General features: G+C 43.7%; 1 protein-coding gene across 7 annotated transcripts in view; it reads right to left on the minus strand.

Moving 5' to 3' along the window:
• Positions 1-9,343: 9,343 nt before the first annotated feature.
• SENP5 (SUMO specific peptidase 5) overlaps positions 9,344-25,811 on the minus strand; it is a 37,192-nt gene continuing 20,724 nt past the window's right edge. For 4 of the 7 annotated variants that reach the window (XM_084528952.1, XM_084528955.1, XM_084528953.1 and 1 more), the window contains 9 exons: positions 23,026-24,605; positions 19,499-19,604; positions 19,198-19,345; positions 18,516-18,563; positions 16,536-16,613; positions 13,775-13,912; positions 11,989-12,072; positions 10,547-10,597; positions 9,344-10,453 (listed from right to left, as the gene is read on the minus strand). In XM_084528952.1, the coding sequence (XP_084385078.1) occupies positions 10,343-10,453; positions 10,547-10,597; positions 11,989-12,072; positions 13,775-13,912; positions 16,536-16,613; positions 18,516-18,563; positions 19,198-19,345; positions 19,499-19,604; positions 23,026-23,983 (1,722 nt within the window). In that variant the 5' untranslated portion in view covers positions 23,984-24,605 and the 3' untranslated portion in view covers positions 9,344-10,342. Of the gene's footprint in view, positions 10,472-10,546; positions 10,598-11,988; positions 12,073-13,774; positions 13,913-16,535; positions 16,614-18,515; positions 18,564-19,197; positions 19,346-19,498; positions 19,605-23,025; positions 24,606-25,811 lie in introns of all 7 variants that reach the window. The other 3 variants (XM_084528950.1, XM_084528951.1, XM_084528949.1) reach the window with 1 other exon arrangement.

Here is a 25,811-nt window from a genome sequence, read left to right on the forward strand (position 1 = left end):
ATTTTCTCCTTTCCATTAAAATCATTTACACCACAAGAACTTAAAACAAAAATCAATTTCAGAGGAAACAAAGAGGAGCAGACCAAGGACTCCTACTTTCCACTGCTGTCTTTCAGCTTCTAAAAGGCACACTCCACTTATGAACCTGGGTATTGCATATATATATTTTAAAAGCTAGCAGTGCAAACACTTGTTACGGTATCCATCATTTATTCTTGACCTTACAAAAAACAGAGCTTGTCAGGTAACAGCATTTCTGACATTTTGAAGATGTTTTTTTTTCACCTTTGGGACAGAAATAAAATCTTAAAACATTTTGTTGAATGAGCTTTCAGAAGCGTGGCTTTGGAGACACCTAACGAAAGGCAAGTTTTTTTCTAGATAAGGTTGAAATTATGTAAGACTTCCCAACGACCCAAAAAACTCTAAGGGAAGAGATCATTTCCTCAAAGCTTTCCAAATTAAATGCAATTGTTCCCTTCCCTGGATGAAAACTCCTGCACTGGGGTGCGGGTGACGATGGTTTTGATGGTCCTCCCCAGAGCCCCTCGCAGGCTCTTGGAGACATTCATCTCAGATCAGAGGGAACTTGTTTACTCTTTTCCAGGACTATTGATTTTTAGCCACATCTCTGAAGCAGCTTATATCTAGCTCTCACAAGAGGGGTCCTTAGGAATTAAAGATACGAACATGAGACTCGCTCTTGAAGTCCCTGGGAAACACCAGTGAGGAGGTTTGAAAAGGCATTTTCCTGCACTCGAGGACTGCCACAACACACTGACTTGCTAATCAACATCGAGCTTCAGCCAGCAAATATTTAAGGGAGAAACAAGGAGATCTTGGGAGCTGTGCCACGAATAGCACAGCAGCAACCAACTCGCAGCCTCCACTGTCTTCTCTCAGGTCACTGACAACTAGATTTTTCTTTTTTGAAGGCCTAACAAAGTGATTTGAATCAAACATTTGCATCCCTTTTTTTAAAAAAATATCCTGTTTCTAATTTTGAATGCAACAGCATGCATCAAAGCAAAGAATGAAATGTAATGAATTACCTAAATCAATGGAGATATGCTGCTTTCACTCAGTCTTCAGGGTGTCAGGGATGTGAGATTTTTAATGGGTTGCATAATCAGAAAGGAAGCATCCTTAACTTTATAATACAGCTGGCAGTCAGTGTCAGTCTTTAGACTGGAACAAGGCATGAATTTTTATAGTTGAATGCAAGTATTTACACATTTTATCATGCAGAAAGCTCATCTCCTCTACCAGTTTCCAGTCCAGCCACTAAGTGCAAGGCAAGGGGATTTCCACCCAGCCCAGCTCTGGACTGGGGAACCAGGGAGTCTTCCTGCCCTTGCTCTCCCCAGGAAATGCAAGTCCCTGGGGAAGGATGAGAGCTACGATTTCTAGACTCTTGGAAGAAAAGAAAAGCCACACAAACCATTTCAAAAAGCTGTAGGCACCCAACCAGTAAACACACACCTCTGGTCTCTCACGTGAGTGATTTTTGGAAATCCTCTTCACAGCTACAGAGTCTCCAGATACCTGATGAAATGTGTCCTGTTGTGAGCAGAATCTGTCATGTTCACTGCCTTCTAGTCAATCACTTAGAAATGCAAAACGTGGTTTGACAAGCTTCATTTCTGAATTTACCCAGTTTTAAAGTATTGTGTATATTTTAATTGCATGCCCATCTTCATCTGAGTGCAGTTCAACAAAACGCAGCCTAAAAACCATCTAAATGTAATATTCACATTTCGAAAGTGAAAAAGCTAAGGTTTTCAATACAAAAATTGAGCTATGTAATTGCTTAAACGAGCATTCCTTTACCATATCATCCTCCCTAGTACGAAGTAGTGCCATATTTAATGCAAGCAGCTATATTTGGTTACAAATCATATTTTAGCAATTATACTACACAGCGAGAATGAACAACTCTGTAGTTTTTAATAAAATGCACATGAGAAACAGGATCTTTAATTTACATTTATTTTTATCTTGCTCGTTCATGAAAAGTCATGTTCAAAACCTACTTTGCCTTGTCTTTTCATCAGAGCAAAGCAGGGCTACGTGTGAGCTTGGCGTGGCTCTGCTGACACCCCAGCACCAGGCAACACACGACTTTCGGCCCAGCTCAGGACTGAGCTGCATCAGGAGCTCCAAACTCAGATGTTACACTTCCACAGCTTGCCAAGGGGAGAGAGCACCAATATCACAAGCTGAGAAGCCCTCTGGAATTTAGGGCCGGGAGGTACTTACACACAGCCGTTGGGAAGCGGCACTACCACCCTCCTCGAGGGGAGCACACCCTGCTACCCGTTGCCTCCAGCAGGTTTGGCACTTGGCAGCCTGGCAGGTTCCTGCAGCTTCGCACATGATGGGACCTGGCACCTACACCTTGCAGAGACCTTGCTGTCCTATGGGCGAACCACGCAGTCCTGATACAACAGGCCCCTGAAGTCAAAATTCCTCTTTAATGCCTACCGAAGGCTCCAATTAATTCTCACTGGCAACAGACAGGCATCTTAAATTCACTGTGCTTCAGCCCTTAATTGACGGGTCTGATCATTAAGGCTAAGAGGAGGAGGAGGGAGGGAAAGAGGCAGGCAAGGGCTGAAGAATGCAAGATGACAGGGCTACCTGGGGAACAAACGAACAAATTTCCATCAAAACCGCCTTGCATCCGCCTTGCATCTCCTCCTGCCTCGGCGGTTCGTCAGATGCCGGAAAGGATCCCTGCATCAACGCGCTTAGCTCCTGCTTGAGGACAGGCAAGCCTCCTCCAGCTACCCCACGCAGCCAGTACATTAACATTTTTTAGTGAAGATGATAAACCTGGAGCAGATCAGTAACTCGAGAAGGGCATTGACTTACGCATTAGGGACCACGGAGCAGAGCTGGCTATCAGCAGCAAGGTCAGGAGGTGCAGCATTTTCCCAAAGCGCTCCTTGAAATTCTCCAAGCCAAAGCCTTCCTCAGACCCAGATCTGCCACAACTGGGACGAGGACGCTGCAGACCTCTGTCAACCTGAGAAATCCCATCAGTGAAGTAGATGGAAAAAGGATACAAGGGCAAAGCCATCGCAGCGCAGTTCACTTTCTGTCCACTGCGTGGATTAGCATAATTAATGAAGTATTTAGAAACTTTTAGGCTAGGAGGCAATGCCACCTAGTGAAGAGGAGCAGGACGGCATGTGACAGACAGGGGACATCCCCAAGGGGCTGGTGACGGGGTGGGTGTTGAGGCAGCAAGCTCCCACTGGTGCCCCCGGGCTCAGCACCAAGGCCCAGCAGCACAGGCATCTGGCACTGGTGCCTGTATTAACCCAAGCATCCTACCCTACCCCACCCCACCATCTGCACCCCTACGCCCGGCAGCTACACAAACACAAGTTCAAAGACATTTTAACCGATGAATAATTTAAAGAAAAATGCATTTTCAGTAGGCCTTGAATTTAAATTTTCCTTCAACGAGGCCTTTTAAAGCCAGAAAATATACAGCTCAAAAATGACAGATGGCTTTAAAATTAGAGATCAGATTATACAGGAATTTATAAAGGTATTGCAGAGAAAAAGCAGCCCTGAATGGTACTAAATTTAGGCTAAAGCCCGAGCAGACACCAGCAATTAAATCAAAATTCCAAAAAATTCATGGCCCAGAGGCTGTCACAGCACTCGGCAGTGGCTGACAGCCACAGCACAGCCCAACTGCCTAGCAGAGGGCAACTGGTTCCCATTGCTCTGAACCATTTTCCATTAAAAGATCCAAACTGAGAGCAAGTCAGACTCTCCACACAAGATATTTGATGCAGCAGTTTTTGGGGACTTTTTTTTTTCTTCTTTCCCCTAAACGAATTCCTGGTTCTGTTTAGTTATTTGCAAAACCATGTCAAGTTATGAGCCTATGACCACAAATCAGACAGAAGTAGCTACTGATGTGGTTTCTCCCCCACTACCACCAGCATTTGCCATGGTAATACAGAGCTATAAAAATAACAGTCATGATCTATAGTAAGGCAGCAGTTTGATCAGACTAAAGACTTCTGGTATGCAAGACTCCTCTACCAAAAAATGTTTCGGTCAATTTGTAAAATTGATGGGACTCCGGAGTAATCATGCCGGAGCCAAACACTTACATGTTTGATACAGAGGGATTTTCAGTGGATTTGATGGAGGGTGGAAGGAAGGGCGGTGTTTGCTTTAACGTACACATTCTTTTTGCAAGTGTGGTGCAGATTTTGCTGAGAAACGTGCAGGAACACAAGGACCAACGTGGCAGGCGACACGCAACCAGAAGACACCGTGCCTCGGTCAAGCTGTGCGCAGGGAGCCGGCGCGCAGAGCGCACGCTGCTGTGACGGTGCTTGCGTGACATCTGGTGGTCAAAAAGTACCCCAGGAGGAGCCGTGGGACTCACCGCTACGCCCAGGTACCCCGCAGAGCCACAGGAAAGGCCAACAGCCCTGCCAGGAACTACGCTGGCACCCAGGTGTTCAGTTTCTAATGGATATTCTGGTAAAATAATCAAGTGGTGATTTGGGGAAACTGAACATGTATGCTCCCTGGTTTCTAAAGAGCACCGATCCTCTCCAACTACACCCCCAGCCCCTTCTAAAGACAAGCAAGTGTCTAAAAGAATGCTAGGTGGCCATAAATTTAAGGCATTGCTTTTCATTAGCCTAAAGCTTTTAGGCATTTTTAAGCTATATTTAGGTTCTAAAGAAAAAAAAAAAAGTTCATCTGAACTGTGATCCAGCAGAGGACAAAACCACAAACTCTGCCAAAAATCAAGCCCTGAAGTCTGTTCTTTGCCCTTTAATAGCAGCACTTAAAGGTTGCCTCCTTATACTAATTGTGTGAGAAACAGAAGCACTTCAGTACACAGCACTGAAAGCAGATCTACAAAGACAGGTTCCTGAAAGAGAAAAGAACATACTTATTGAAGGTACACACTCGAAAACTTCTCTGTACCTCAGACTCCTTTGTTTTAAAACAAACAAAACAGAAAACCCAAAGAAGCCAGCAACTGAAAGGTGAGCTGGAGTCAACCTCATCTGGAAGAGCCTTCAGGCAGCCCTGCTGCTTGCAGCGGAGCAGGAGCACGCCTCTCTGCCTTTCAATAGGCCGGAGCTGTCAGAGAAGCTGAGGATAAATTGTCAAGCCCCGACTGTCCTAAACAAACGTGATGCTCAGCTGAATGCTGCAGTTTCTTCTTTAGCTGCAGTTGCTGCCTGCATTAAGTTGATCTAACATGCACGGGCTCGAAGCAAGACGTATCCTCCTCTGTGCACAGCAGAGCAACTGTCCCTGCAGCAGGCATCTCTTCCCCACATTTCTCTCTCCTTAATCCCAAAGGTTTCCATAAACAAGGCAGCTCCTTGTCTGTATCAAGCTCATGTACCATAAACATGACCTGACCTACATTATCCAGTTAAATACATCTTATTTAAAGCTCAGTTTCTCCCCTGCCCTTCAGCCCCTGACACATTTAACGCAACGCAGTGCAAACAGATTCGCGATCCCTTCTCCTCCCAGCCACTTCCCCAAGTTGCCTGGAAGGAGGCTCAGGTAACCCAAGCATTAGGTAAGGTCTAGAACTGCAAGAAAGTCCCACGTCAGGAGAGATGAGATACCAGCAAAGCTGAAGGCAAACACAGAAATTAACAACGACAAAAAAAGCTTGCCAGAGTTTCAGGCAGGGGTGGGAGCTGCTTTGCACATGTCCTGCTTACATGCGTTCAGAGCAAACAAGTCAGTTCATTTCTCAAGATATTTCACTCCGTTTACAACAGCTTTTAGCTCTGCAGTTTGTAATATTACACGCTCTGAAAAGTAAATCCAATCCCCAAATTCTTCTAGTTGGTTACTCATAAAATCCATTAAGTTCAGGCGCAAGCAAACCAGACTCATCTCTTTCCCTCCCAATGCCTATTACATATAAATAGTAATTATTGTTCCTGGCAAGGCTCTAGTGTCTCTTATGATTTTGTACTTTAATGATCTGATTTCTTAGCACTTTCCAATGAAAGAATATATTTAACAAGCATCCATGTTTCCTCCTCCATGATAGGATTTTTAAATTATGAACGTAATAAAGACAATGATGTTGCCAGTCTCATGATTAATAGCTTAAAGAGTCATTCACTAAGCCTTCATTCCCCCCATTATCACAAATTCACAAGCTGTATGGCTTTGTAAAATTCAGCGAAGACAAGATTTAACTCCGTAGTTACATAGCTAAATCAACAAGCAATACCAGAAGGGCGTTAATTTAGTTTGATCTAGAAAAGCAATTTAAATCCTACCTGTTCTGTTGACAGATCTGTGTTTTTTTAAATGCTACCTTAGTAGAAAGTGTCTAATGCAAGATTTCCACCCTTATTTATGCAATATGTGACATCTCCAATCTTGTACGCTGTCACAGCTCAAACCACAGTAAGCTATATCACCGCAATGCTGCGGAGCAAAGAGCATCATTAGCGTACAGTTCAGAGTTATTGAACTAATAAACTGGAGAGGCTTCTCCTAATACAACAGGGATCCCAAAACAAGCTGCTACAAACATTCCCTCAACCATCACACCAGTTGCTTTTAAAATTAAAATGAAACCAAACTGCTGAAAGAAAATAGGGTTTATGGTAAAACTCAGTTTTATTACTTCACAGGAACATGGGCTTCATTTGATGCGAGAACACACCCACAAAACACAGATGTTGCTCGATGGAGTTTGGTCTACGTCACTTCCAAAGGTTTAAGTTTTCACATTAACTTGAATAAATGCTACAGGAGATAATGCCAATCAAACCTCCGAGGAAATAAAGATAGGCTGAACATTATGCCAGAGATGCAACTCAAGGCATCAACTCTTCACAAGCCTGTCTGGCTCAGCGATCAGTGCAAGCGAAACATTCAAGATATCACCTTCACACTCAAAAGGACCAGGTAAGAATGGAGCAACAGCACATTAAACAGCACAAAGGTCCATCCTCCATTCTGCTATATCTAAAGGCTTAGCAATCGGTATTTCTCTGCCCTGCAGAATCAAGGCCACATTTTCAATTTTTGTTTGATTTATATCAGCTGCACAGTCATTCTAAGCTATAGATTAAAGCAAACAAAATGGAAACTAATAATTTATTTCCAATTGTGTTTAAGGTTTATTACAACTCAGGTAGCTTGAATTTGTCATGCATGAGATGGAGCCTTCACCAGTTCTGGGACTATTTGTATAATTCAGCACAGCGAGACAATCTCTTCCAAACAAGTCATGAAATTTAAGCATTAGCCAAACCAGTTCAGAGTGATTTATGAAATTCTGAATATCACATTAATGGAATAGCTAACAGCCATAACTACATCCACATAAATATGCCTCTCATAATAAAAACACTCTACATAGTTCTGAATGTTTTAAGAAATGGTAAAATGACTGCAGATTATGGAGTCCATCTCCTTCAAGGCATCAAAGACATTCTCAAGGAGGAGTTAATTAGTCCAGTTTCACAAGATACACCATTACAGAGTCTGAGATTCTGACGGCCTGTGATTAATTTCCACCCTACACCAACATACTTTGCTTACATTAGCTCTGTTTTCAATTTCCCCTCCTTTTTTTCAGAGGCCTCTCACTGGTGTATTCACAGTTGGAGACTCGAGTTCAACTTCTCTGTACTGCCCCATAACCAACTGGAACACTTGTCGGCAAACCTCTAGATGACAAGGAAGCACATAAGAAGTACTTTCCAACATGCCTCTTTCCCCACCCTGTTCCCCGACTCACAAGGCAGCAGATTCAAATGCAAGCCCCCCTCCCCTCACACGATCTGGTGCACATATGCACTTGCTTCAAAGCATCCCTATTCCTGCTAAACACAAAGTTCACAGAAATACCGTGCTTTTATTGCTGCCACTGATAAAGGGATCGGGATTAAAGACTCCCACATTGAGAAGACAGATTCCTACCAACCAGTTGTAGGCACCAAGTGTCAGGAAAGGACTCTATGTGGTCCAGAGCTCCACCGTATTCCCACAGAATGAAAAATGTCCATGCACATGACATCTTTTATGAAAACTAAGGGGCTTCCTTGGAGGCACTGACACTCCCAGGCCAGCACACTGGCACTGCACATCTTTCAAACTTCCTTACCAACGTTTTAAGTTCTGAATATAAAGGCAACTTGCTTCTGCAGTTACCTTTTGCAGGGAGTCTTGCTTGAGGACATAGCTCCACTTGCTCATCTGGTATAAACATTCAGTGAAAAGTTTCACTGGGGTAAGTCCTCTGTCCTCTGGGCCTTTTGGCTTAGTTTTAACCCAGATCAGTTGAGCTGGTCTCACCACACCGCAGCACAAGCATTTGTGCCATTCATGTGATAGTGCGGAGAGAAGGTGAGAATGGCAGCACTAGCCTAAATGCTCCAGCCTAGCACATGAGAAACTGCATCCCAAGCTTCAATTTTCATTGAAGTCACCCTCCACTGCTCCCAGACACTTACCCCAAGAAGGTGCTGCTGTTTGTATAAGGCAACGCTTTGGAGAAACACACAGAAACCATGTGCTGTGGGGTCCTCTGCACAATACGATAGGCAAATCTATCCTTGGCCAGGCCAGGTCTTATTTATTTATTTATTTTATTTTAATTCATAAATTCCCTGATTAAGTTACCTAACCAAGAGCCCAAAGACGTTCCTTATCTTGCTAAACCAAACCAGCCCTTGCCAGCTGCCAACCAAGGGAAGTGGGTTGCAGAACCTCCTTCTCCAGCACAACGCAGCACGCACATGCTTCCATCTCCTGGCCTGACTGCTCTTGGCACTCCCTCATTTCTCCCTGCTCCCTCTGACAACCTAGGAGGGATTTGTACCTGGCTTTGCTCAATCCCGAATTAATCTGCAAGACAGGGAAGTCAACATGGTCTTCTTTTGTCAGAAGTCAGGGCTATGGACAGACACCGAGTCAAAGTGAATCTGTGCAACAGATGACGTTGAGCACTGAGAACAGTTTTCCCCTGGGCTCACTTCCTCAACTGGCCCAAAAACACAGCGAAGGCATTTGCTGCTGTAGCAGTCCCATACAGCAGCCTCTTCAGACAAAACGGGCTTTCTTCAAGCCACAGCTTAGAGATCAAGGCGAAAAACCAAAAGTCTCAAGATCCACTGTTCTCACTTATCCCTGCTCAGTGTAACAATACGGCAAAGTTCAGCGTTGGATTTACAGCCTCCATCCCCTCTGGAGCAGAACAATTTTTTTGTGTTCCTACCCACCACAAGTGCTATTATTCCCAAGCATGAGTGCTACTGAACGCAAACGAAGCTAGGGATGCTTGAGACAATCAAATAGCAGATGCAAGAGAAATGAATTAATTTATATTTGAATAAAGGAAAAAGCCAATGGGAGGTTAAAGACAACAAGCTAGAAGGGAATTCATTTGAAGACAGAGCTGAAGGGAGATGCAAAATGGTACATTTCATTTCATATTGCGGAACTGAAAAATGACTCAAAGCCATCTGAGATTTAAACAGTTACAGCCAAGGATTTTATCTTAGTATCTTATCTGAGCTGTGCCTCTTCAGGGCCAGGTTTATAATTCTCCTTAATACACACACCATGGAGACTTCTGCAGCATATAGGAACATACTATCAATCTGACTGAACACCTTTGCACTTTTTATTATACAGACAAGGGCTGAAGCTTTCTTTTTGTGCAAGGGCTGCTTTTTATCTGTAGTGACAGGCTGATAATGACAGCTGGTTAAGTGTTAACAGAACAAACTTTATTAGCAACTTCAGCTATTTAAAAAAGAGGTCTCCAGAAATTAAATCTGTAGATGAGTTGTTCAGCCACCCTAAAAAGTGGTAATTCGGTACTATACGGCCACATCAGGGACAACAGAATACTCAAATAGGTTCCAGCTGTTCTTTTTATGGCATTGAGTTTTTTTGATACATTCAAAGCATTATTGCATCAGAAAACATATCATGCATCTTTATGTTTCCAGACAAATTCACCTGTATTTGTCAATTTCTAGCTACATCTCAAAGGTGCACCAAATCTACAGTTTTATGGTTTAGTTGCATGCTTTGCCTATATGCATGCTGAGATAATAAATATTAAATACAGGAAAGAACATAAAAGAACCAAACTGACATAAGGAATATTATACGGCAACTCTGTTATGTTCTGCCAGTTAAAGAGCTTGTCAAAAAATTGAGGTAACAACAGTGGCCACACCACTCAGCTGAGAATCGCTCAAAATTCACGGAAGTTTTCAGAAATTCAAGTACACAAACACCAGCTGCAACTTGTCAGAAATGCCAGAGAAATTAGGTTGGCTGCATTTTATTAGTCTATTAGCTGGCGTTCACACAGCTCCTTGTAAATCCTTTTTCTCACTCGGGGCATATCTTCCTGGGAGAACTGAAAAGGCTGGTCTAAGGCGAGGCACTTGCAGTACTGAGGAAAAGGAAAAGGCTTGATTGAAAAAAGGACATTTACAATGTGAACAATACAGGCTACTGATTACTTTTTAAAAAGCAGTTCTCTTACCTGGAGCACAAAAACCCCACAGTCACTGTCATTTTTCTGTTGTGGAATGCACTAAAGGAAAACAAACATGAATAGACGTGTTAGATCCTTACCCATCCTTTAATTCTTTAAGTCCTGCTTCAAGTCCAAAAGCAGATTCTGCGAAACAATTAAGTACATTGTTCCCAGAACCAACTGTTCAGCAGCAGGAACTGGAGTTGTTATTACTGATTCTGATCCCAACTTCTGCAAGGTGACACTCAACACCATGTTAGAACAACACCTAACATTCAGAAAAACATATCGTATAGGCCTGAAAACAAATTACAAATCTTTCTTTCAAGTTTATTTTCTTTTAGCAACCTATGCAGAACAGCTTCTCAATTAGTTTAAATAAATGTTTGTACAGCACTATCTGCTTTACACAGGATTGAACTATAGCAGCAAAGTCACACAGGTCTAGAGGAAGATTATTCTCGGCATCCATGCTACCGACAGTGGCTTTCGTCCCCCTGCCACACCAAAGGTTCTCAAAGAACACAAAGGGCAGCACGCTGTCAGACAACAGGACTCCGCGAGGCAGTCTCAAATGATAATTTTCAACCTTTGTCACTTCGCCAGACATGCTGAATTCTGACATACAGGGCTAAGAAGTCCCACTTGCTAGTGCTGCTACGCCTCTGGAACATGAAGGGGAAAAATAATGTTTTTTCTCAACTCCCAAATCTTCCGGCTTACAGACTGCAGGAGGACAAACCCTGGCTGCACAGGGTGCGGGTGAGTGTGGAAGGGAATCGTTCTATCATCGTAGCAGCATCTAAAAATAATCCTGTGTAAAGAGGGAGTTGTTGGGAGTGTCTAGTGTGCAATGACCTGTTTTATATCTTCAGAGCCATTATGGGATGGCTACGCAAATCACATACTCCCTCATTTACACTACACACAAGTTATTCCCTTTTATTGCTGCCAGACTTTGTTTACTTGTGATCAAATGTAATGTGCTACAAACAGCCCTGGAGACCAAAGCTCTCTATCCATAATAAATATAAAATATAGGCAGCAGCAGCATTCGCCTGTTCCCTCCCTCACCAAATCCCATCCATTTAGCATAGTTCAGAACAGTCCTTTTGGGAGGAGTTAGGAAGCTGAGTCTCCAGCTCACTCTGTCCTTGACCTTCCTCCAACATCAGCACTGGCTACAGGTTTTGCTGCACAGATATGTGACTGACCAGAGATCAGGCTCAGATCACCAAGTCACTTGCAGAAAGTATTAAAGACCTGGAGGGAGTTGAATGAGTGACAGAGCTTTAATTCCCATGTGTAACCACCCGTGTAGCTCCTACCACCTTCCTTGTAGTCAGCATGAAACAATTCACTACTTATAAAAAATATATGGGTTTAGAAGCAATCTCCTAAAATCTGCCAGAAAGTCAGACTCCAGGACTCGAGGGGCTGCCATTTACCTTTGTCACAGCAGTCTGCCAACCCTGAAGAAACTCGGGGCGATTCTTCTCTTTTGCTTCAGTCAGCAAATACTTTCGAATGTTCTTTATAAAGGAAAAGGAAAAAAAAAAACAAACAACAACAACCCACTATTATTCACCAGCTAAAAAACAGGAGGGAGACATTGACATCTTTGTTGGCATCCTTTTGACAATGAGGACAAATTTCAGGTATCATTACGCATTAGGAGCTCAGCTCAGATCTGAAGACAAAGAGATCAGCACCTTCTAACACCAAGGCTTGTTCTGGTCCATCAACAGAGACTTTAACGTCCCTCGGCCCCACTGCATGCTGGCATACTTAATACTGGGGCAGCCGTGGCACTTGTATACAAAATCAGAGTGCTCTCAGACGTGCAGAGCTGCACCATGCAGTCCCACACGTGCTGTCTCTCGACTTACTCAGCTGACACCAAGGCCTATACTTTCAGGATTATAGCCTTTTCCTGCCCAAATTTCGGTACAAAAAGCTTTGAGTTCTGCAGCTAATCAGCAAAGCTCCAGGGAATGTTTTAGTGACATACAGGAAAAAATAATCTGACACGAGAGAAGGAGGCAAGACAAATGAGCCTCTGGTCTTGGGTTAAGCAAATCCTTTTCCTTCTCTGTAAACAGGCTGGTGGTTTATAGCACAATTTAAACACACTCCAGCACACTGAGGTTCACCTTAATGGTTGGACCACAGAGGAATTTTGGGTATTGACCCCCTACTCCCCAGAAAGGGCAAGAAGAAAAGTGTTTCATGTTCATAAGACAATTAAGTCAATTAAGTGCAAATGCCTTGCCCTGAGAGGGATGGGAGAGGCCACATTGCAAGGCCACGGGAGAAACTGCAGGGCTGCTGAGAGGGCCTCCTGGTTTACGCAGCAGGTTCAGAAGCTAGAGAGCAGGAGGTCTCTCACTCCCCGAACAAACATCAGCTTCACCTTCAGCAAATGCCAGAAGGAAGCTCGTATCTTCATTCAGAAGTCCTAGCTGGGAACTCTCCCGGGTACAATAATTACTACTCTGCTGTAAGCCAACAACTACACACAGTCAAAAATAGAGGGCTGCTACATCAAACAAGCAATTAAGTCGACAAAATTAGCTTTTGTAAGAGGGTCATTACAATTCGCTAGTCCCAGCAAAAACTTCCTGACTGTTCTTCACAAGAAAGACTGATATTTTAACTCCAGTGTTCAGGTAGTAGCTTCAAAAGGTTGCAGGTTTATAATCAGAGGTACTCACCCCGTACTCGTGCGGACAGAGGAAAAAGGCAACACACTGTTAATAGCACAGTAACACATAAACCCCACTGGGCAGCACTATAGCATCTTCAGTCCTGTTCTCTCACCTAGGCAACCTCCTCCAAAAAAGGACCCCAGTTTGTCATTTCCTAAAGGCAAGCCCTTTTGCAGTTTAAAGAACTGCTCTTACTCTCCTCCTGACTACCTGCTTACCCACGGCCCTCGGCTTCAAGCCCCTGCTTTTGGTGGGAGTGGCAAGACAGAGCAGTAAGAGGTGTGTGGACTACACAGTCAGGCTATTTAGGCAATATGCAATCTGACTTCAACTCCCTGGTGTGGATTCACTCTAGGACCCCCCAAATCTGTGCTTCAGATTCCTCCTCAGCAGAGCAAGCTGATTCTCATTTCACAGACAGCAGGACAGCAGACGTACTGCATTGAAAGTTTAAGAGAGAAAAGGAAAAGGGGGGTTGTTGGTTTAAGAAAACAGTTCAAACTTTGCCAACAGCTGCCACTCTTACCTCTACACAAAACTTAAAATGAATGCCTTGGGAATCATAAAATGAAATGATTCGACTGGGGATGTTCACAGTAATGAGGGACCAGTGGACTTCCAGGTGAATAGGAATTAACAGGAGAGTCTTTTTGAACAAGTCCACCTGGCAAGAAGAACAATACACATTAGAGACAATTCCAGAGGCACAACACAGCAAAGCATGCGATGAATCATACCCAGATCTCCTACCCACCCACCACCCCCTAACTGAAGCTCTTCAGTTCTCTTCCAGTACATTCCTCATGTTTCTCTCGCACACAACTTATGAGCAGACACAAAAATAGTTAGAGCACAGAAAGTAGCTAAGGAGCACTGTACAGTACCAGAGCTAGTCACCACTGTGTTTGTGGCAAAAGTCTGCTCACATTACGCTTCAACAACTGCGTTCAAGTGGGATTGCTTTTGAGTAACAATGGGAATACAGCTGAGACTCAATAGGGGTTGGTCACATATCTCAGTAACGGCATTCCTGCAGCATGAATCCCACTGGCTTCACGAGATCTGCATCCCGGGTAGGTGACACATTGTGCAGCTGTGCTGACAAGCATCCCACAAACCCAGCAGGCTGGTGGAGCTCGACTCCCTCTGCCGTGAGGCAGGCTCTGCGCCTGGTCTGAGGAACGCAGGAGAGGAGTGCTCTGGTGAGCAGAGGAAGGGAGGGGGAGAAGACAAAGTAGATCCATGCCTCCTCGAACTTCATGCCGTAGCAGATGTACCGTGGCCAAAGGCAGGCAAATGAGGGAGAAGGTCTTAAAAGTACAGAACAAGGAGATCAGATACAACACCCCCCGTGTCTGTGAGGCAGATGAGCCCTTATGCTTTTGGAAGCCAGTCAAGCCAGGGCCTTTCATGATCTTCCTTCTCCCAGCTCCTCTCTAAATGGTTGTCTAATTGCTGGGTTTTTGGTGGTATAGTACAGAAAATAAGCAGAAATAGAATACTGAATTAAATTAACTCACCCTGTGGAAAGATTGCCTTTTTTTTTTTTAAAGCACCGTGCAATTTGAACAGTACATAATTGCTGCACACTGGTACAAGGCAGGTCATTTGTAGGAAAGAAAAGTGTATTTTTTGAGTAGCAGCAGGAGGCAGAAGGCAGAAAAAGGTCTGAGCATTCACAGCAGTTACCAGCAGAGCCTTGTTCCCAACAGCGTGCTGATTGTCACAAGCATCCCTGCTCCCACCTGCAGCAACTGCTTCCTGACCACACCACAGCACGCTCGGTACACAACGATCCATCATCCTCAGAGAGGAGAAGGAGATGTGAGCCAGCAGCAAGCCCGGCCCTCAAAGGAAAGCTGGAAGAAGACAGATGAACTACACCTTCTGTGATGTACAGCAACAGCAGAGCTCGGCTAAGCTCAAGAGTCCTCAAGTGGCCCTAGCTGAAGGATTGCTGCAGGCGTGCAAACCTGTAGCAGGAGAGTGGAAACAGGCAGCCAAGAGCTGGAAGAGTCTTTAATGAAGAGCCGGTGTACAGAAATGATGGTGGCAACCTGGAGTCGTGCCAGTGAGACAGCGCAGCGCCAGGTAGCTGACAGAACAGCAGATCAGAGCAGGAGCATCAGTGTGCTCAGCAGCCAGGACAGACACCAGCAGGAGCTGTGGAAGCACAGCAGCTACAGGCAGAGGAGCACGTCCTTCTGGGCTCTGGCTGCCTGTGTCCCAGAAGAGCACATTTATAGAGCCCAGAACAGTGCTCTTGCATGTCTGAAAAGCAGAAACAAGTTCCCCTTAATTGCACATTGCAGAATGAGGCAGTCTACTTGAATCCTTCCAAGGGAAACTCTCTAGCTCTTGTCCTTGCTTTAGAGAGTCCTCAGAAATTCAAGTATGAACGTCTTTAAGTAACTGTCCTGTTCTCATCTGGTCCCTCTTCAGCTGCAACATGAACACAGGCTCTGGTTCTGGAATCTACCTTCACTTCCTGGGTTTTAGACTGCTAGAGAGAACTTTTTTTTTTTAATCCTGCAGTAATAAGTACCAATATTCAGTGTCCCTTTAAAGAGGTTTTAATAAATTATATGAATAGATTTTATATTTGGATAATGAGTTCATCTCTACCATTTCACAGATGTGTGCTATTTAAGAGCTCCTGCAGAAAGATCATACATTCAAGCGTGGTCCTTGATTAGTCTTGCCTCATCTCCCACATTAGAAAGGACAAATGTTCACAGAAAAGAGTGCTGCTCTTTGTATTAGCTACCCCAGAAAATATTACAACCCTTGATATGGTGTGGGTTCCAGAAAGCAAGGCAAATTCTGTCCTCGTTATGAAAACAACAGTATGGCTTATTAATTATTGGTCTCTATTTTCTGCTAATACCTGCATATGTTACTCAGGAGTAAAAAATTTATTTTAACCAAACAATCCAAGCTTGAGATAAATGGAAGAAGCAAAATTAAGTTTGCTCTCCAGTAGATTAGTGTACCTGGCACTGTCAGGAGCAGTAAGAGATATTTCTTGCAGCTAAATTAGCAGCTTGCATGAACATACACAAAGAGATAACCTACCACCGAAGATGAAGCTATTCAAAGTACAGTTTCACAACGTAAGCAAGCCAACTTGAACAGTATCACCCTACTGATTCTAGTGACCACAGCTCACTTTGCACAGCTCCTTTCCAAACCCATCCTTTCCAGATAACACATTGCTCCCAGTTTCAAGTTAGTGATTCAACCCATCCCCAAAACCACAGCATTGACAACGTGGAGTTAAACGATACCTTTTTAGTCCATCGTTTTACCCCATTATATCCTTTGGTAACGAGCTGTCTATGAAAAAAGCTGTTAAAGAAATGAACCTAAAAAAGAGAGAGAGGAGGAATGAGCACAGAAATCTTCATGCACAGTCATTCCCCCTCCCCCAGGAGAATTTATATAAAACAACTTGCAATGAGGCATTATTTAATGCAGGTTTTTGAAACAGAACCCCAGTAGGGACAAACAGAGGCTTTGCCAAGCCTAAACTATCGCTGTTCTTCAGCAGACAAAGAAAGCAAGCTTTCTTTCCCCATAATATATGATGTGAGTCATTGCAGCATTTGTATTTACACTTTGATATCTCCAGGCATATCATGTTTAATTTTTTTTGTTTGGGATGGGACCGGGAGAAAAACACCAGGACAAGGAGTTAGTTTGTGTTGTTCTTTGCAGGGATTAAGGAAGAGATCATTGGGCTGGCAAAATGGGGGTGGTGAAAAAGGGAGTAACTTTGGCTTCTAGTTGCTGGAAGCTCTGAGACTCAAAAAAAAAAAAAAATCAAAATAAATTTCATCAAAACAGTTATGAGATTTAATCCAACAACATGGTCATTTGTATGCAACTACTACGACCAGCTCCAGACTTCAGACAAAAACTATATTGTGCTATTTAAAAGCATTTTTAAGTTAAACCACATCTGTTTTTTGAGTAACTAAAAACCTACATTTATGGAAAAAAAATGCAGACTTACGTTAAAAACAATTATTTAGCTCCAGGTTAACACTGTTATCCCCCATGCTTAGCTTCTTGCAATTACAGGAATGGATTAATACAAATGCAAAACTGCAACATCTGTTTTTGATAATTCTGCTAGTGTAGAGGTGGTAGAAGACTTGAGTTATTACTTTAAAAAAGTTAGAAAATTCAGCATCTGAAAATGCAGGCTAACAGCCATTAGCTATGCCAGCAGACTTCAAAACCACATTCTGAGGTACCAGCACAAAATCTCCCATGAGGATTTCAATTATGCACTATGAAGAAAAAGCAGACACAAGCAAACAGATACAATCTCCAATACCACAACCCTAGCGCACGCTCAGGAAGTACAGAGAATACTAATGAAGAATCACCATCACCACCAATCAAAGCAACAACGCTCTTTCTTCTGAGCTTGAAGATTTTAAGCGTTGGGTTCTGCAGAGCTCATCTAAAAATGGCTTTGTTTGGCTCTTCCTTTGTGGTCTCACCTGAAAATTGTTCAGCTCTACCAGTAAACAGATGGCTTTTTATAATTGCCGCTGCTGCAAATTTAGTGACAGAAGAGGGGGTTGTTGTTTTCTTTTCCTTTTTTTTTTTTTTTTTTTATTTTAAGTGCCACCAACAGTTAGACACTGCTGGTGGATAGCAGTAAACACTCTGCTGAGGATGCACAAACCAGCAAGTGCTGCACGGAGCCACTCTGTGTCCATTCCTCTTCAGCAGGCAGACGGCAGCAGCAGTTTGAGCTGCTGTGGCCCCGACAACTGCGGGGTGGATGTGCACAAGCAGCGCATGTGCATGGCTCGGATTCCACCGTTCATGGTCTGTCATCTCAGCGGAGATCTGTATTTAGTGGAAATTTCAGCTAAAACACCGGACTGGTGAACAAGGGCATGGATAAAGTGCTTTAGAAGCAGACAAGATGGAGACAGAAACCTTCAGGGGAGCAAGGACTGTGGGATGGGAGCAAACAGGGCACCTGCCTTCCACAGGTAGGTCAGTAACATCAGGCTAGCACAGAGACCACCTGCAGAGCTAATGCAACAGATTCCTGAAACGAGTGGCAGCCCTGAAAACTGTTTTAGTGCAGGGAAGGAAGAAAATTTGAACAACAGACAGCAACCAATTGTAATGGAACCACTCAGACCATCACTGAGCTAAACCTCGATCCTGTACCTGAAATATTCAGCCCTTCCCTCTCAATCTCTCATTAGGCACATTCACGTAAAAATAAAAACCCTCACCTTTTCAGGGACTGCATCCATTATGAGTTCACCATACATGTTAATTATCTGCAAGAGTTAGTAAATATTTGAGCATGTACAGAACAACTTCGTAAAACCCAAATTCACAAGTTCCCATAAAAAAAGCAGGGCCTTCCCCACTTAAAGCAGCAATAAGGAGCCGAGCAATTACAGTAACGTTCTGCTGCAGTCTGAAGGACAAGCGCTCTGGAACTAATAGTGGTCTGCCCAGAGAGAGACTCTGTAACTGGCTGCTTGAAGTCTGCTTCAATCTGAAATGCAGTTTAATTCAATTTAAGTGTACCAGTGCATGCCCTGGGAACTACAGCCTTCTTGGGTTTTTGGCTGGGGGCCAGCCTGCTGCTTCACTCTGCTGTTCTGCTTTTCTCCTATTGAGCTTGGGGCCGGGGGGAGACCCTAAAACACATGTGGGTAGCCATTATTTTCTCAAAATAGTGCGGTATCATTTCTGCAAAAGGAAGCAGCTTAGTTGTGACACCTCCTGTCTTCCAGGCTTGTAACCACAGTTACTGCACTCACCCTTGTAAAAGCTGCTCCCCATGTTCTTTAATTTCTCAAATAAGGGGAGCTGACCTATAATGCAGAAGGTGAGCAACTGACACCCTGACATAAAAGGGCTAAAAAGGGGTAAAGAGCCACATAAACACCGAGCATCTCTGACCTGGTCATTCAGCCAGTTCTGGCCTTCCAGTGTAGCTAAATCGTCCATATCTAGCATGTGCTTATTATAGAAGACCCGGAAATTGCAAGTGGAGGTTTTTGGATGTTTTTCCCGATACTTCATGATTTCCCTGGTGATAAAAGGTTTTCTAAAACGGGATTGAAGAGGCAGAAAAAAGTAAGTCAATGTCAAGGTCATATCAAACAAACTTCTAATCCTTAAGGTGTTAGACACGGAGCACGCGGTAGCAATGCAAGCAATTTGTCCTTTATAAAGTCAAGAACGTGATACTGCTACACACCTATGGGAGAAATCTTCATTAAAGACTTCTTTTAATCTTCCCATGACATCTTTTTCACAGAGTGGAACTAAACTGCCATACTTCTTCATAACTTCATCTAGGAATCCTTTAAATACACCAGAAAAATGAAAGCACAAACATGTGAAAAAGAAAAAAAGAAAAAAAAATGCAAGCTCTGATAAAGTAGTCACTCCCTCCTAGTATGAGCAGCAATGGTTCCACACCCAACCAACAGACAGCATCGCACATGGTAAGTATATGTTAAAAAAGGGAAAGAAACAAGCTCAAATTGGCAACATAAATAACAGCGGGATTGGGGGGAGGAGGACAAAAATAAAGAGGCAGAAATCTGATCATTCAGCTTTTAGAGGAAAAGATCAGACCCCATTCATGCCACATACACACATATCTACATCAAACTAATTATACCAGTACATTGAAGAGAATCCAGCCCACTGCCTGTTTCAATTAGCATCTTAAATAATTTTACCACAACATGAAGAGCTATCAGTTTCTGCAACAGTTCTCATTGAAAAGCCAGTCCCTTCTCCTTATGGCATGCAGAATTACTTTCCTCAAATGCTAACAGCCCTGGCATGCAGAGTGTTTGCAGGGTTCAGCTCCCCTGGCACCAGCATTACAAACAGAAGGGACACCAGCCAGACCCCAGCAAGGCTAACTCATTCACCCCAGTGTCCTAGTGCCCTTGTTTGGGAAAGCACTGGACAACCCTAACACCAAAACTGAAAGATATTAGCTGGAAATTAACCAAGAGATGAATATTGGACTTTTTTTTCCCCAAAAAAAACCCTCAAACCCAACAATTAGGAAATAGATTTCTTTTTTTTTCCCCCTCAGACAATACTAGAACAGCGGAGACACAAATCCCACCCAAGCATCCAAAACTAATTTTAGAATGAAAGAGAACAGAAAGCAGGATTTCAACACTTACTAGTGAAGAAGGGAATAAAAGACCAAGTTCTGCAGCTCTCTGAAAATGAACTTCCAAATGCAGCAGAGAACATGTGTTGTATGTACAGAGGGAAAGCTGGATGTGAGAACAGAGCCCAGGGAAATTGCACTAGCCCAAATTCCAGTACCCTTCTCAGGCCTGGGTGTGAGGGGAGAGAGTATCCCTGGGTGCTGCAGTACATGCCTAGTTCTCTGCTTACTAAGACTCTAAGGATATTTCCTGGAAACTTTCAAAGATCAGGATGGGAAGAAGCAAGATGAGAAACACCTGACAGAAGGAAGTCCCAGGAGAACAGCAGTAAGGGAAGAACAAAAAAGAAAGGAGAGAGACCAAGACCAAAACACAGAGAGGCAGGAAAAGCAGCAGAGATAGAGCAAGAACTACACCTGGAGGTGTCACAGAAGGAAGGGAGGCTTGAAGGCTGAGAGCAGACAACAAGAAAGAATCCTTCGCGAGGAGATACCCTTCCCTGCAACTCTGCCACTCACTTACCTACAACTTTTATCCCTTACATCTTAGTAGACTGTGACAGGAAGGGTATTTCTCACTGATTAGAAGTCTACATAAAAAGATGCATGGGACTTTTAAGTGTACATAGTTCTCTTAATACATAAAACATTAAAAAGCTGTTTGTTCATACTCACAAAAAGGATTGTTCTCATAGTTACAACTCAGAGTAGCAGAGCTCTAGGAGACCTTTAATTCTGACCTCATTTGAGCTGGTGTAACTGTGAGTAACTCGAGGAGGAAAATATGGAGCTCAGCTCTGATACAAGACCATACAAGCACTACAAAGAGGATTTACCAGAGCCCTGTTTGATACCTAACAGTACCTCAGAACGCACTAAATGCTGCTGCCCATTAACATCCATGGTCAGCTGCTACACAGGAATTCAAAACTCAAGAGCATCTACCCTAGAATGGCTGACAGGATCTTTTAGGTATGCAGTTAATTCTTAAAATCACTCCCAAACACACAAAGAAATTATGTCCAGTTATACCAAAACTACAATATTTTGCAAGTTTTCAGCTGGGAGAACTGAGAAGTATGAACGTGTAGATAACACAGACCTGGTGACAGCCCTCAGAGAAGAGCCCCCAGCTGTGAGGAAAATGGGAACCTACTTCCATTGAGAAGCTAGGTAAGAAATCTGTTAAAATTGCCAAAGAGTGAGAAAGTTTAGTGCATTTTCTGTTTTTTTTGTTTCCTTCTTTTTGTTTTTCTGAAGCTATTCAGGCCTCCCACAAACAGGAACACGATGGCCTATCAGACCCCAAAGCTTTTTAACCTTGAACTACCCTGATACAAGCTGGGTTCTTGACTGTTACAGAAGGCCAACATCCCTTTTTCTGCTGGACAAACTTCAGAACTCCGTTGCAGAAGTGGTCTGCTTGCTGTGGCACCACCATTTTTCCTCAGTTTTTTACACAATGCCTGGTCCTCGCTGGATCACGTGAAGTCAGTCACAGAGAAAACACATCCCACACTAACTTGCAGGTAAGGAAAGCTAAATCACGTTCTGAGGTCCAAAGTGTCCTTCTTCGCATTGTGCTTTAGGGATTCACTTGCACATTTGCAGGGGAGGGAAAGGCAGAGTGCTAAGCAAGGATAAAAAGGAGGGCAGAAAAATGAGAGCACGTCAAACTTGAAGCAGTCCCTTTAACACTAGCTGACACTAGCTGCAGGTTTGTGGGAATTTACAAAGCCTGCTTCTCCAAAGGAGGACTTCAGGCATCAGAAGCCTGCTGAACTTGAACACTGTACTAAAGGTAGTAGGTGGCACATCACCTTACTTTGCTACTCCTTACTATGTGCATAGTATGCTGGTATACATAGCTAAGACACCAATTGCTATTTTTACCATGATCCACGTTAGAAACTATCAAATACTGCACGCTCAGCACTGCCTAAAAAAATCCCAAAGCCTTTCTACTAAGCCTCTGCTCCAAAGAGACTAGTTCTGCCTTTTTAGAAAAATGTTCTTTAAGAAGATTCATTCAACCTACTTCACAAACAATCATGGGGAAAACCACTTGACAGTGACCAATACTTGGCTCTTAAAACCTGGGTTAATGAAATTACATGAGTTAGTTTCAGACAGAGCAAAAGGTAAGTGAAAAACACCAGAAGGAAGTATTAGAACACTAAGGGTTTTCAAATACCGAGTTAGGAATAATAATTAACAACCATTTAAAAAAATTGGAAGTTTCAACCCTGTATCATCTTCTGAAACCACATGATAAGAGACATGTAAAGTGTCTACCAACGATTTTCCACAAAGATTCCAATTCAATTACATTGCATTCTCCAAATAAAAAGCAGAGGCATTATCCACCTATCCCTCACAAACAGCTTATCAGATAAGCATTAATTTGGCCTTCATGCAGTTCTCCCCTCTAAAGCCTCATTTCATTGAGCATTATGCTAAGTGCCTTTTACAATGCAAAATAAGGATCTATTTCAATAAAGGAATTAAAGCAACATGTGAACTCCATGAGGCATCCAGCAGTTTTCAGGAACTCCCGGGAGCCCAAAGATGTGTAAAAGGTATACCACAAAGCCACGTTGCCAACTGCTCGTCGGCCACCCCAGAAGCTTTCTGACTGTTCCTTTTGCCTCCCTTCTGAGTTCCTGATTTCAGTCCTGTGCTTTCCGGGGAAGGCTCATCAAGAGGACTTTTACAGTACGGGTGATCGAGTAACTTTGCACTAAAAACGTCCAGGTTTAAGGAGCCCTCCACTTCCATTTGGCTAGAGTTGTCCTCACTTTGCGCCAGCTCCATGGAGGAAGGTCCATTTGCAAAATTGTCACTGACAGCAGAATCCTGCAAGGAGGACTGTAGCAGCATCAGTCCGTCTACACCCATAATTTCACTTGGTTCTGCATCATCTTGACCCGAAACAGCCATTTCCTTGCCTGTCACAGAGATCAACGTGTCAGAGGAACGATCCTCTGCCAAAACCTCAGCAGCCTCCACATTGGGCAAGGTCCCTGCCTCCGGGGAGGCTCCAGCAGGCGGTGCAGGCAGCACAGCAGCAGCAGCACCATCCTGCCCCGTGGATCCCGGCTCCTCAGAACCCAGCTGGGCACACGGCAACGCATCCTGCGCACTGCAGGTCTCAGGTGCACGTACTTCCTTCTCCTCGCCTGCAGATTTGGGTGTATTATTGTTCATATCTGATAGGCTGTACCGGTTCCAAAGACGGTCACTTTTAGATTTCCAGTAGGAAAACCAACTACACAATCCACCTTCGAAATCCCGCTGGAACGTCTCTCGATGGTCCCTTGTAACTTTCTCCACCCACCTCGGCTTGACTTTTCTCAGTTTGCAGGTTTTGCCTCTTGCTCGAAGTTCTGGGGATTTTCTAATTCTATACCGAAATTTAACCATAGAAAGTTTCTTATGCATCATAAATAAAGATCTCTTTTTTACAGTATTATGGCTAAATTTGGACCTCTTTCTGGTTGTCAAGGGGCCACAAGTTCCATTCCACTCCTTTTGCAACAGCATTTCCTTTTATAGTTGTTGAAAACTACCAGGACTGTGTTGCCCACACCATTATTGCTTTCTTCCACGCTATATACAGAGCCACCTTTCTTTACAGGTAATTCAGCACCATGCTGTGTACCACATGAGACATAATGGATATTGCCAGAGATGCTATTAAGAGTAGCGCCAGTTTCTAATTCTTTGTTCAAGGGATCTTCACTCTGAAAGGATTCATTGTTGAGTTTTCTTACCGCTTCTCCAGACGGGCTTTCAGCTCTCTGATAGGGACAGGATCTTTCTGCCCTCGGTATTTTTGTAAGGAAAGCTCTACGGCTCTACAGCAGGTTTTTGATAAATTTCTGCATTTAGATGCACATCAGGAGCCAACCTGCTTGGGAGCTCAAGAGCATTCCTTTTGCACTGCAGGCTTCCGTACAGTTTGTCGTGATTTAAGCTCACAATTAGCTGAGCACTCTGTCTTTTCTTCTTAGCTAGGAAAAATGGCCTTTGGAAGCAGCATTTCCCAAGCTCCCCAAATCCAGTGGTCCACCTTCTAGACTGGGCCAGCAACTGACTTCTTTTCAGAAGCAAATTTCTTCTGTGTTTTTTCATTTTTCTGCTGCATTATGATCTTGAAAATCAGCTGAAAGAATAAGGGAAATGAATTCAGAGTTATCTGGACTGTAACATAATAGCAAAACACCCAGGCACATTCCTCAGGCAACAAGCCTATCTAAAATTCCACCCGTCCTCCAAACACTGTCCCACGTTCCCGAGGACATTCTCACTCACAGCAAAAGAAGGGAAAAAAAAAAAAAAAAAAAGGCAATAATTTCAATGGCTCGTGTGTAAACAGCCTCTCCTCATTTACCTTCCCTCGAGGTAAAGCAATAAAGAGGTAATCCCCACCCAGCCCACACTCCCAAATGTAATTTCTGACTCTGGCCTGAGGTTAAGCCTCGTTCAGTACCCATGTTGCAGAGCAGGCACAATTAACTAACTTTCTTCAAAAGGCTTTTCCAAAACACAATTCTGAAGTCCACATTAGCCAACAAGTGCGTGCAGGTACCCGACTCCATCTCCTTGCACAAACGCTGACTTGTGCAATAAAAGCCAGCAGCACTCTGAGGACACTTCGCACACTCACACAAATCCTTCCCCTAAGGGACCGGCAGGGTCCGTGCTGCCACCCCAGAAATTCTCCTGCTCTGACTCCACGAAGAAGGGCACAGCTCCCTCTTTGAAGTGGTTCCTCAGTGTTTACAGGAACAGCACGCTCCAGCAGACAGCAAAGCCATCGGCTGCATCTCTGCACTAGCAAAGCAGAACTCCAGTTAATCACCTTAAAATACCCTTCCCAATAAAAACCCGCGTCTCGGCGTGTGCAGTAAGGATCTATCTCCCACTGCACGGGAGCGTGAAGCCTGCAAGGCAATATATATTCATCCTCCCTGCACGGCACCCAGTTAGTAGGCTAAAAGTATTAACTCGAAGGTGGAAGTATCCCAAAGGGGAAGGCATCAGCCAGACACGCGACGGGATGGTGCACGCGAGCTGCTGCAGCCCAACCAAGTACATCGTGTCCTGTATTTTAGTACAGTTTGTGTTTTTCTCAAGTCCAGAAATGGACTTTGCCCTCCCCTCCTCTAACCCCCTGATGCTGACTTGCAGACTGTTATTACAAGTTTTTTCCATGGCCACATCTACCTCAAGCATGACATGCATGTGCTGTCTAGCTGAGAAGAAAGCAGCTTATCCATGGAAATAAAGCGTTAACACTTGGACTTAGAGGTGAATAGGAATGCCAGGCACCTGCAAAAACAGGTATTTAAAGTCAAGCTTGAGAAGC

This window comes from Aythya ferina, assembly GCF_964211825.1.
Source record: "Aythya ferina genome assembly, chromosome: 9".
Lineage (NCBI taxonomy): Eukaryota > Metazoa > Chordata > Aves > Anseriformes > Anatidae > Aythya > Aythya ferina.